At 41.9% G+C, this 13,629-nt stretch overlaps 1 protein-coding gene across 2 annotated transcripts in view; it reads right to left on the bottom strand.

The window, feature by feature from the left end:
* The window catches only part of NELL1 (neural EGFL like 1), a 757,006-nt gene that overhangs the window by 296,255 nt on the left and 447,122 nt on the right, over positions 1 to 13,629 (bottom strand). For both annotated transcript variants that reach the window (XM_019742633.2, XM_019742632.2), the window contains exon 14: positions 6,757 to 6,879. In XM_019742633.2, the coding sequence (XP_019598192.2) occupies positions 6,757 to 6,879 (123 nt within the window). The remainder of the gene's footprint in view (positions 1 to 6,756; positions 6,880 to 13,629) is intronic.

Here is a 13,629-nt window from a genome sequence, read left to right as displayed (position 1 = left end):
GCACAGAGAAGGGTTGCTTACCCAGCCTGAGATTAGGGGTGGCTTTCTGGACTTGAGCGGCTAGGAAAAATGAAACTACATTGCCATAAACTGTAGTCATTAAAACACCCCCTTGCATGGTTTGAAAATAAACATTGGAAAGGGAAGATTAATTCATCTACTTCTCTAGGCAAGAGAAGGGCACTGAGGAGACAGTAGGAGTGTGACACCACCCACTGCCTCCTTAACACTAAGTTGAACATCGTCTGTAGAATGACTGTTCCCACAGTGGAGATGGCTACAGCAGGCGAACAGACAGCAACGTGATGATGAACTAAAACCCCCAGCTAACTTCTTGGCTCTGATTTCTCACTTAAATAAGGCTGTATTTAAAAAAAACAAAAGGCTTCCTGCATGGCTTTCACTTAAGAAAGAAAGTGAAACCACAGACACGAACGTTTTACCACTTAACGTGGAAGTTGTTGGAGTTGGGCAGAGGAGGTTTCTTTCCTATTCATCTGATTTCCCTAAGAGCGATTCCCCCTCATCCTCTTAGCCTGCCCTCTCCTTCTTTTCTGACTGTTGGGGAGCTGGAGATGGGAACTGCATATGCATAGCCCCGCTCTTACCTTACTGACACGCCAGTGACCCGGAAGCCCACAGGAAACACCCATTCTGAACTGCTTCTCCTGCCTCAAGTGTACGGAGGAAGCCCTACCTGGATATGCTCCACGGGTTGCCCTGGACCACCTGTGAATGGCAACACAGGCCTAATTTGGGGATTCAATATTATGAATACCATTGTCACATACGTAAGCCATGTTCTTTGGTATAATCTTCATCAGTATTCATATTGACATTTGGGTCTCCACTCGTGTTTTTTTTGTTTTATTTTTTTGTGTGTGTGTGTGTTGTTGTTGTTGTTTTTATCTCTCAATTGGTTCTAAATGCAGGTGGGGAAAATAAGTGTATCATTTTTAGACCCTCCTCAAACCACAAGAATTAGCATAATAAATTAATATACTGATCCCCGAGAGACTGGTCATCTCAGGCACACTGATAAGGCCAAGTTCTGAACCTGCAGAACAGAGGATCTGATCCTCAACCACATGGATGAATAAATAGAGAGCCAGCCTGCAAGAAGAGAGAAATATGAAGCCGACCCACAGAAAGGAGACAGAAAGCAGCAAGGAGACAGAAGGAGCATACTAGGAGCACTCCAGCTCTCGGAGCCATCTATTTTTCAGTCCTAGCTGCCTTTTTGGTCCTTAGGTACCATCACATGCCTGGAAAGCTCACTAACGCTAGCAGCATCCAACCAGTGCAGTCGCATGAGACCCCTCACTCAGAAGGGCCCCACCCTTGGGGATTAATGCTCTGTGGTCACCATCCTGAAGTTCTCAGTCAGTTTCATCTTTGAATTTGTGTTTTGTAGGTGAGGTCCAATGGGACAATGGAACATGCAGTAGGGGTTTGGAGCCTTAGCTCATGTGTAGTCCCACCTCCCACTGCCTCCCTGCCTTTCTCAGATGGACTCTCAGCTCTCCATTCCCATTTCCTGGGGCCCCCAGGTCCCCCGCAGCCTCTCCCTCCCCACCCAGCGACAGTTGCCATACTCTGTCCCCAGCAGGGTCCTACAGACACAGGGAAGGTCGGGTTTGGGCACCGACACTCTGAGTGTTTCCAGGTGGAACATGGCTGCATCATTCCCATCCCGAGCTGGTCAGCACTTGGGTACATTCTGCGGGTGACCCAGAGAACTGGTGGGGAGATTGCAGTCCCCTCGGGTTGCCCATGTGCCATAGATTGGGGTGGAAGGAAAGATACCTGACTCAATTTCCCTGCCCCAGCCAGAGCACATTGGTCAGGGCAGAGGGGAACCCTGTAGATGGTGGAATGTACATGTTGGGGGATGGGTATGAAGCGCCTCTGATGGTCTGCACCCACCCCAAGAGTATTCCCATGGCTGAGGGAATGACATTAAATAGCAAAAAAATAAATAAAAAAGAAAAAAAAATACCATGATAGATTGAGAAAGAGACCACAGAAGAATGGTAAACGCTTTATATTTTAGCACCTTTAAACAAAAGCGTTTTCAAGGATCAGCACATCTTATTCAGCCCTAAAGACAGACAAGGGCAAAGGCTTAGTCTATCAGTTACTTATCGACAACCGCCTCATTAAAGCCCACCTTTGGTTTCCAGGCTAATGCGGATCTGGGAAAGCAGATCAACACTGTTCCACAGACAATCCCAACCCTCATGTGAGGTTGTGCAAATCTGATTTGAAACACTTTGCAAGTGTTTTCCCCCATTTAACCCCAAGTGCCAAAATATTTAGCAACAGATGTTGCACAGTTTCAAAAGTACTTTAGTCTGTGTATCAAAAATGTCAGCCAAAAAAAAAAGTTTTAAATTATAGATTGCCATTGCACTCTTTTCCCTTTCTGTTTCCTGTACAGTCTCTAGTTAGAATGTCACACACAAAAAAAAGAAGAGAGAGAGAGAGAGAGAGAGAGAGAGAGAGAGAGAGAGAGAGAGAGAGAAATGATAAACAGCCAGGAAGGAAAAGAAGGAAGTGGAGGGAGAAATGGAAAAGAAAAGAGGCATGGGGGGCTGGGGGAGTGACGAAGGAAAAGGATGGAAGGTGGGGAGGAGAATAGAAACTAAAGGCAGTCACACTAACTTGGATAAATCAGATGCAGCTATGACTTATTCAAGTTTTACCTATAAAATAGAATAATGCTATCAACCTCCCAGTGTTACGGTGGGAACTAAATGAGAAAACATATGTGAACACACCCAGCACGGTGTCTTGTATACACTTGGTGACCATTGTCAAAGCTGAACTGAACTGTTATTGTCCATCTTGAGACAACAAAGAAACAAAAAACTCCTTACATGGGCATGAGCCACCAGGAAAGCCAATCTGAGAGAATTCACACCAATTAGTATTGTTTGAGAAACTGCTGCCTTGTGATTTGTTTGCTAACAGAAGTGTTAATGGTGTTTATTTCTATCCAGACATAGTCAATTCCATAAACAACACCATGTCTGGAAAAGCTCTTATACAAAGAAAGAGGAGAGGAGAGGAGGAGGGAGGAGGAGGAGGAGGGGAGGGAGGGAGGGAGGGAGGGAGGGAGGGGAGGGAGGGGAGGGGAGGGAGGGGAGGGGAGGAGAGGAGGAGGAGGAGGAGGAGGAGGAGGAGGAGGAGGTGGAGGAGGAGGAGGAGGAGAGGGGAGGGGAGGGGAGGGGAGGGGAGGGGAGGGGAGGGGAGGGGAGGGGAGGGGAGGAGAGGAGAGGAGAGGAGAGGAGAGGAGAGGAGAGGAGAGGAGAGGAGAGGAGAAAGAAAAGAAATTAGTCAAGTTGCCTGCTGAATCTTGTCCAACTCCCTCTGTAAATGTTCAGTACCAGGTGGAAAAATCAACTATAAAATGCATGCCCTACAACTGAGACACAAACTTGGGTACAGACATACCTTGGAGATACTGCAGGTGAGGTTCCAGACCACTGTAATAAAGTAATAATTTTGAATATTGTAATAAAACGAGTATTGCAATAAAGCATGTATTGAAATCTTTTTGCTGGTGGAGGGTCTTGCCTTCAGTTTCTTAAAAACGCAACACCTGGGAAACGTAATAAAGCGAAGTGCAACAAAACAAGGTATGCCCGTACTTCAGTCAGAAGGCTGAGGTTCAAGCAAATCATGAACTGCCTGCTTTTCCTCCTTCTTCATCATTGTACCACTAAGAATGCTGTCTGTCTTCACTTTTAATAGCATTTGATAGTTTAAAACAATCAATATATATTCCTTTAATAATTCTTGGTAATAACATTGTTGGATAAACCCAGAAGGTGGTATTAATCCAATTTTAAAGAGTAAAAATACAGAAGTTACAACTCACCAGAAATGAAATGAGGTCTAAATTCTAAATCTCATACCTCTGGGTCCAATTCTTCAACTACACTGCACTGCCCTCCCCCCCATGAAACATTTATAAAACACAGGCTTCTCCCCATCTTATTGAGGTCAATGCAATTGACCTCAAAAATCACTTAAAGAAAATTATTTTCCCAAATTCATAACTTTCAAGGAAAGACTCATTTTCAGTCTGTGAACACCAGTAATGATATCTGAACTCATGTTTTTTCACAGTTGGACTTTCAAATTCCACAAAAGTGAAGTGTCTACTTATCACAATGTCCTGAGAGAGCTTAGCAGAAACAAATACTCTAAACTAGTGCAATAAACATTATTTGAGGAGGTAACATAATTCTGAGAAAAACGCATTAAAATCAAATTCCTGTGTTTCTCCTTAGATGTATAGCATTAGCAAGCAGGTACCAGCAATGGGCTTGATAATCTGGGGAACTGTATTAATCTTTATGTGTTTTTGTTTTGCTTTGGAAATATCTTCAGCCTTCTTTTCAAAGCTGAGCTCTAGTTTCTTATTTGCCTCATGAAGTTTGAAAAAACAACAACCCACAAATATTACATATAATTTTAAATTCCCATTGTAAGAAGTGCAAACAATATCAAATTCATAGCAATAAGTTAATGCTCTCTTACACACACACACACACACACACACACACACACACACACACGGGTAAGATGGTGAACAGTTTGCATGTGTACAGCTTCTACGCAGTTACATAAACATGTGTATATATATTTTAAAATAATAAATCAGATATGTGAGGATGCTATATGTATTGTCCTATAACTTGATTTTATTTTTCTTCCTTTTTTCTCAAGAATATGTCTTGGAGAACTTCCAGTGTGCATGTGTGTATGTAAGTGCGTGCACCTGTGTGTACATACATATATTTAGAGTTTCAAATCACGGTATTCTATTCCATGAAATGACATGCCAAATAAATTAAATCATCCCATTACTGATCAATATTTTGGTAGTTTCTGATTTTTGATGAATTCAAACAAAAACATCACTGGAGGGGCCGGGGGGCGGCCCGGTGGCTCAGGTGGTTAGAGCTCTATGCTCCTAACTCCGAAGGCTGCCGGTTCGATTCCCACATGGGCCAGTGGGCTCTCGACCACAAGGTTGCCAGTTCGATTCCTCGAGTCCCACAAGGGATGGTGAGCTGTGCCCCCTCCAACTAAAATTGAACACGGCACCTTGAGATGAGCTGCCACTGAGCTCCTGGATGACTCAGCTGGTTGGAATGCATCCTCTCAACCACAAAGTTGCCATTTTGACTCCCGCAAGGTATCGTGGGCTGCGCCACCTGCAACTAGCAACCGCAACTGGACCTGGAGCTGAGCTGCGTCCTCCACAACTAAGATTGAAAGGACAACAACTTGATTTGGAAAAAAAAAGTCCTGGAAGTACACACTGTTCCCCAATAAAGAACTGTTCCCCTTCCCTAATAATAATTAAAAAAAAGAGAGAGAGAGAGAGAGAACCATCACTGGAGGTGAACTGTTCCCCTCACAAGCGTGTGCTTTTCTAGAACACATTTCAAGCGGTAAAATCAATGGAATCAAGAGAGTCCCTATATTCCTCTTCAAGATTTGCTTTCAATGTTGATAGATTTTGTCAACTTGCCAAAGAAGTTTCACCAATTTATACTCTCAGTCATGTATGAGGCTTTTTATCTCAAGATCGCCAACAGAATAAAATCAATCTCTTTAAATTCTCCCCTAATCGAATGCATGCATATAGTGACTTACGCATTGCACATTACTTCTGTCTCATCAGCAGCGTGTCACCTCTGCAGAGGAGTACTGAGAAAGTGTTTCACGTCCTTGGGTGAGGCACTTAACCTTTCTGTGTCTCAGTTTTGTCACCTCTACAGCAGGGATGATAATACTTAACTCAAAGGGTTATTTTTCTGGTTCTTTTTGTACATTTTGCATCTTTTTCAATGTCACTGTGTCACTTTCCTTTTTGGTTCATTCAGTCAGTTAACATGTTTAATGAGTGCCTACAATATGCCAGGCACCATTCTAGTTGCAGGGGACAGAGCACAGACACAAGACCAACGGGTTCTCCAGGAGCTTACATCCCCATGGGGCGGCAGACAATACAAAAAGCAAACATATAAATATACAATGTTGAGTTCTGTTAGTGAAGAAAAACTACAGCCGGGCGCAGAGCTCAGAAGTAATAGGGGTGCTATTATTTTACACAGAATGGTCCAAGACGTTTCTGTGATGAGGAGATACTTGAGTAGACTCCTGAAAGAAACGAGCATCGAGGCTGACGGGACAAGCAGCACAAAGGCCTCAGACAGGCATGTGGTTGGCATGTTCGAAGAATAACATGGCGATGCAGAAGGAGCGAGGGGGGGCAGAAAAGAGGGAGGCCAGCTGACAGGCGCCAGGGACAAGACTCTGAAAGCCCTCATACACCCAAAGGAGGAATTTGAATTTTGTGCTAAATGGAGATGGAAAGCAGGGCCCAAGAGGATACCTCAAACGTGGTCAAGAGCAGTGCCCACTTGCCCTCTGAGCAAAGCCTCACAGGAAATGGAAGTCATCAGCACATCCTTCACAAACTCAGGCCAAGAGGCAAAGCTGAACAGATGCATCAAGTTGGGGAACCATGCCCCCGACCCACACATACACCTTTTTCATTCACCTCAATGCACTGTTCTTCTCCGATGCACAGTGCCTCTGTCAGCGAATAAACCAGGAACGGGCACCCTGACCGTGCTCAGCCACCAGAACGGCAAACACGGTCTGCCACAGGAGCACCGGGAGCCCAGGCAGGGCGGCAGCTCCGCCACAGTGCGCCAGCGGTGGCAAGCCTACCTCTGCAGATGGTCCCGTTCCCCACGTAGCCCGGTTTGCAAGTACAGCTGTGTCCCTGGACAGTGTTGGTGCAGATGGCATTCGCATCACAGTTGTGCTGCCCGTTGCCACATTCATCGTGCTCTGTTTGCAGGGAAACAAAGAAAGAGAGACACCTTTTGTTAATATGGAATCACTGATGTTGAAAACATTAGCTGGCACTCCCCAAATAAGAATGACAGTGACTATCATGAATTGGGACTTGACTCTGTGCCTGGCAGTTTCTATGCCTGACGTGGGTGAAATTTCAACAACTCTAAAAGATTATGTTATTATCCCCACGTCACAGGTAAAGTGACTGAGTGTCAGAGAAGTCAAACGACTTATGCAAGTCACAGGATTGATACGTGCTTCTTTAAGGTCATTGTGTCTTCCACACTCTGCAAAGGTGTCTGCAGAGCTTCAGAGCAGTGGTTCTCAACAGAGGGCAATCGTGTGTCTTCTCCACCCCTTGAAACATTTAATAATGCCTGACAATATTTTTGGTTATCATGATTTGGGATAGAGGCTGCCACTAAAATCCTGTGGACAGAGGCCAGGGATGCTGCTAAGCATCTTACAGTGCACAGGAAACTCACCACAACAAAGAATTCGTTGGTGCAAAATGTCAGTGGTGCCGAGGTTGGGAAGCCTCCCTCCACAGTTAGAAAAAGGCAAACCCACATGAGAGATTCTATGGCTTCTTCAGAACAAAGAAGGTGGAACTGAAAGGAAGACCCAGCAGAGGAGCATGGACCAACAAGTATTCTCAAAGGAGAGGCACAAGCCACGGGGATATGCTCTAAGGAAAAACGGAATTTATTCTCAAGACTCTCTGTAAGGGCCTTCAGCAGTTTTACTCGAATTTTCCATAGGGCCCATTTTCATAGGGTTCAGAATTTAACCTCTCGGTGAAATGTGTCGTACTATGATTATATATAGTCCAACAGTGGTGACATCCTTAATCCACAGCGGTGGGGGAAAAGATCTAACAGTACAAAACAGACTGAAAGATTCTAAGTTAGAGAGCAAGATTTCACAGATAACTACATTTTCCACTCATAATGAGGAAATCTAAAGTTACCTAAATGACCACTCTGTAAATAAATAATATGGGAAACTTTATTCCCTTTAATCCCTTTAACATCTGCTAGCATAACTTTTTAGAAGAAAAGTCAAGTAGAGTTATTAAATCATAAGAGGTTATAAAACAAGAGTTGAAATCCTGTCTGGAAACCCCAAGGAAATAACACTACTTGAACAAAACTGAAAATTCAATACAGTTTGTTAACCACAGTGTGCTGTTAGATCACTGTAGCAGTCAATTCACAGATCATTCATCGTCATTAATTTTTATTCTAAATTTCCTAACAGAGACCCAGTCACGAGAAAGGCTCAATTCTACCAGGTAGAGCCGTTTTAGTTACCCACATAGAATTAAAGTAAAGTACACACATGCATATGACTCTGAATTTAACACCTGGCATTTTTCCAAAGTAAAATTTTCTTTGGGGCTTAAGACCATCCCGAACTGTCAGTGAGAAACGTGCACAGGTTAGCCAGCAGAGAAAAGGGAAGGTTTATGAGGACACACTTCTAGTCTGTGCTAAAGTCATCTCCAGCAAACTCCAACAGCAGTACTACCCTGTGGATGTCTGATCAAATTTACAGACCCATCAAGCACCTGGTACGAACAGGTACAACACCAGGTGATATTAGGGACACAAACAGTCTAAGAATGTAGGCTTCAACTTCAAGGGCTTTCCATCTCCTTATTTATATTCACTTAATATGTAATTATCAGTGTCTGCACTAGAAATACCAAAATGAGTGGGTATGATCTAGGCTCACATGCACATTTTAATAGGGGCCACCAGACAGCATATGTAACACAAGGTAGGAGAGATAAGAGTTACAAGTAGGTGACCTTATATTTTATCATCCAAGCATTTTAGCGTGCAAGGGGCTTCTGTTAATAATTACACTGGGATAACAGGCATAACTCAGAATGACCAAAGCAAAGTGTGGTCATGCTCGAGAAGAGGAACAAAGATAAACTGGGATAAGAGTTCACTGGAGGAAAGAACCTTCTGCTAATAGGGAGGTCAGTCTTCTTGCAAGACATAGTATTTGAACTAGTCTTTAAAGATGGTCATGATTTTATTAGCCAGAATTGCCCATCAAGGGTACTCCTGGCAAAAGAATAGTGTGATAAAAATGTATGGTTTTAGGTAATATTCCAAAAGTTTGATCCATCTTTACCTATCTGGTCTTTATTTTTCAGCTTTATTGAGGTATAATTGATAAAATTATAAGACATTTAAAGCGTAAAAAGTGAAGATCTGATATATGTATACATTATGAAAAGATTCTTCCCATCGAGTTAATTAAGACATCCACCTGACCTGGTCTTACCTCCCAAGATTTTTAAAGCAAACCCTCTTCTGCGATGAGGTGACCCCATCACTGTCCAACAAATGGCTGAGTTCATTCCTGCCTCTCTCGTTTGTCATGTTGTTTCCTTGACTCAAAATACTCTTTCCCAACGTAGTTGAAATACCTGTGCCCTTGCGTGGCTTCAGACACTACTTCATATCCATACTCGCCACGAAGCTCTCCATACTTGCTTTCCATAGCACATGAATTTTACCTTGGAACTTTAATTTGGAATTTTATCTTGGAACTTTTATTAAGTTTAATATCTTTACCTCTTTGGAGGCAACTATATCATAATATGTGGTGATATTTACGAATTTTATCATTATTGTCTTATTAACTAATTAACTTTGAAGAGAGGAATTGCAGTATATTTTCTACAACTCTCACTTTACCTATCACTACTTCACCTAACGAAGTTGAGCCCGAAAGTGCCAAATACTGAGCTAAACATTGCACAGATGGCATTTAATTCTCCCAACATATGAAGTAAACGTGCTCATCTGACAATGCGAAACTGAGACAGAACTTGCCTAAGATCACAAACTAGTAAGTGGGGGAGCTCGGATGTGGCTCTAGACACCAGGGTGACCAGCACATCACTGTACAGTTGGAAGCAATTTGGATGTGGCTGAGGCTGAGTCAAGACACGTGGAAGTGATTCTATAACGCCAAAAACGGAAACTATCTTTTTCTATGTGGGCCCCAAACTCCCACTTAAGATCTGACCCATCCCCGAAGGACAAAGGTGTAAAACTTGCCTATTTCATTATATTCGGCCATGCCCAACTTTTTAAGTAACCAGCACCTTCAAAACTATGTTTGACAGAAAGGGACCAAGAAGAAATGGTTTCCTTCTAAAAATATCAAATTCCCTTCCAGCTGTTGAAGATATTGCAAAAGGTGTAAGACAAGCACGTGTGAGAGGTGGCACAGCATCGAGGTTAAGAGCACAGACACCACCACCACCCAGCCAGGGTTAGGTGATCCTGGCTTTGCCACTTACCAGCTATGTGAACTTGAATCACTCAGCCAATCTGCGTCTTAGTTTCCTACTATGTATAATGTGGATAAAGAACCTACTTCCTGGGGTGGTTGTTAGGATTAGTTAGTAAAGGTGAAATATTTATCATAGCACATGGTGACTAGCAGGTACTCCACAAGGGTAAACTCTTTTATTATCATTATTGCTATTACTCCCAGTAGAAGTAATATTTCTACAACTATTAGTACCAATACTTCTACTACTAGTAGTAGTACAATTACCACTACTATGACAATTACCTGTGACCAGACTTAATTGTTGGAGGTGGTTAAAATTGGTTTAAAAACTTTCTGCTTCCTTTATAGGCTGATAATTCAGGCAGAAAGGCTGTAAATAGGCTTTTGAGAACAATTAAATTAGAATATCTCTTTGAAGTTCCAAAGAAGTACTTGCTTAGGTTCAATTATGGTCCCCAAGAAACAAGACTATAGATTGAGAAGATGAAGGATGTATGTTTAGGATTCTTGATAAACGACCATTGTTTGATTGTAGTTGAAACATCAAAACTCTCAGGACAAAGGGCAATGTGGCAGCAGGCATCTTCCACTGATGATAATTATTGTTATGTTGGCTAATATTTATTGAGCACTCATTAAAGACTGTCATTATCACACAGTTCCCTTCTGCTTCCTCTTCTTTCCTCTTTCACAGCATAGCTCAGAAGGACTCTAACTAATCCACCTGTGTAACATTGTAATCAATTGTAATCAATAGCCATTGTCAATTAACACATTATTTTCCTTGAGAACTAATCAGGACCCAAACAAGCTACTGAACCAGTCAATTCAACTGTGTCTGCAAATGCCCCATGGTTGCGGTCTGGATGTCTTGTGGCTTTACTTTGTTCAAAGTAATCTGTTTTGCATTTTACAGAATTGTTACAATGACCTCACTGGGATATGCTAAGCAAGTCTTATCAGTCATAGTTTACAGATGAAGACATTGGGGTTTGGAGCACATAAAAGGCTTTTCCTGTAAGTACACAGATAATAAGTTTTACATCTGAAACTCAAACTCCCCATTTCCTCATTCTTTCTGCATTGTTGCAAAATCCCACTTTACTTTGTTATCAAAGAAATTTCTACAATTTTGGCCATGGTGTAGGTAATATTTAATTTAAAAAAAATAACTGCAGACTTACAGAAAGTTGCAAAAGTAGTTGTCTGCAGGATCTCTGGTCCCGCTCCCCACACAAGAATGCAGGATATGGTGAGGCCAAAAAGGAACACTCACGGAACCATAGACAAGGGAGTTATATCACTGTATTCTTGCTGGCGGCTGGTCAAGACACAAAAGCAAACATCTGCCTGTACCCCAACAGGGGGTCTTCCTGCACCGCAGTCTCGCTGGTGGCCAGGTGAGACGCACGCAGTAGGATCCACGTGATCCACAATCCGCCATCTACACTTGCTAACCCCACTTGCTAGCCGCAATCTGCCATCTGCTTCTCTGCTAACCAACCAACCCCCTAGCGTAGCCACAGCAGTTATATTAGTGGCTAATGGCTAACTGGTTACAGCTGATGGCCAACTAGGTACAGCCGATGGCTATCTACTACCCGAGCCAGCCCCTTTCCACATGAGGTCGAGAGCCTGGAAACTGCTCTCCTGGCTCTGTCCCCACAGTAGCACAAAAAGTCCCTAAGTCCTTCACCCAGCTTCCCTCAGTAGTGCCATCTTATACAGCCGCAGTACAAATCACAACCAGAAACTGACACTGGCACAGTAATGTTAACTAGTCTGCAGACCTAATTCAGTCTGTGCCATTTTTAAAACTGCATTTATTGTGTGTATGTGTGTACATATGTATGTGCACATATTATCCCATGTATAAATCTGTGTAACCACCAGCACAATCATGCTATATCGTTGCACCTTTTCCACATTCCCCCCCAGCCATCACCCACAATTCCTGTCCCTGTCAACTACTGGTATGTTCTCTATTTCTACAGTTTCATCACTTAGGGAATGTTACACAAGTTGAATTCTATGGTAGGAAATTTTGATATTAACTTTTTTCACTAAGCATAATGCCCTTGAGTTCCACCCACATTGTTGTATGTGTCAATAGTTTATGCCTTTTTATTGCTGAGTTGTATTCCATTGTATAAATGTAGGTTCTTCAACCATCCGTGCTTTGAAGGATACTTTGATTGTTTAGTGTATTTTGCTATTATGAACAAAGTTGCTATGAACATCTGTGTACAGGGTTTTGTGTGAACATGTATTTTCATTACTCTGGAATAAATGTCCAAAGTGTGATTACAGGGTCATCTGAGAAGTGCATGTTTCATTTTGTAAGAAATGTTCAAATGAGTTTTCATAATGGCTGTACCATTTTACATTCCCACTAGCATTATATGAGTAATCAAGTTTCTCTACATCATTGCCAGCATTCAGTATTGTCATTTTTTAAAGACTTAGTCATACCAGTGTGTGGTGATACTCCATTGTGATCGTAGTTTGCATTTTGCTAATGGCTAAAGAAGTTGACAATCTTTCCACGTGCTCACTTGCCAGGTATATCTTTTCTTTGGTGAAACGTCTGTTATGTCTTTTGCTTACTTTGTAATTTTTTTTTCTGTTGAGTTTTCAGAATGCTTATATACTCTCAATATAAGGCCTTTGTTGAATATGTTGTTTGCACATATTTTCTCACAGTCTATCGCTTGTATTTTCATCCTCTTTCCAGTCGTTCACAATGCAAAATGTTTTACTTTTGCTGAAATTCAACTTATCTATATTTATTTTATAGATAGTGCTTTTAATGTCAATCCAAGAACCCTCTGTTTAACCCTAGTTACCAAATGTTTACTCCTATTTTTCCTAGCAGTTTTGTTGAAAGGCTATTTTCCTCCACGGAACTGCTGTTGTACCTTTGTCAAAAACCAATTGGTTATATCTGCATTGGTCTGTTGCTGGGTTCTCTATTCTTCCATTGATCTATGTGTCTATTCCTTTGCCAATAATACTACCTTGATCACTGCAGATATATAGAAAGCCTTGGTATCATATAGAGTGATTTCCTCCTACTATATTCTTATTTTTCAAAATTGTTTTATTCTACTTCCTCTGCATTTTTCGATGAATTTTAGATTAGGCTTGTCCATTGCTACAAAAAGTCTTATAGGGATTTTAACAGGAATCATGTTAAACTGATAGATCAATTTGTAGAGAACTGACTTCTGTACTAGAGTGAGTCTCCCAATCCATAAACACTATTTACTTATTCTTTGATTTCTTTAATTAGGGATTTATAATTTTCAGCATACAGATCCTGTACATGTCTTATTAGATTTACAGCTAGGTATTTCATTTTACTTTGGAGCAAGTGTATATAATATTGTTTTTAATTTTGGTTTCTACACATCATTT

The sequence above is a fragment of the Rhinolophus sinicus genome, linkage group LG06 (assembly GCF_036562045.2).
Source record: "Rhinolophus sinicus isolate RSC01 linkage group LG06, ASM3656204v1, whole genome shotgun sequence".
Taxonomy (NCBI): domain Eukaryota; kingdom Metazoa; phylum Chordata; class Mammalia; order Chiroptera; family Rhinolophidae; genus Rhinolophus; species Rhinolophus sinicus.
The sequence above is the reverse complement of the archived record's forward strand: the minus strand, read 5'-3'. Positions and strand labels throughout refer to the sequence as shown.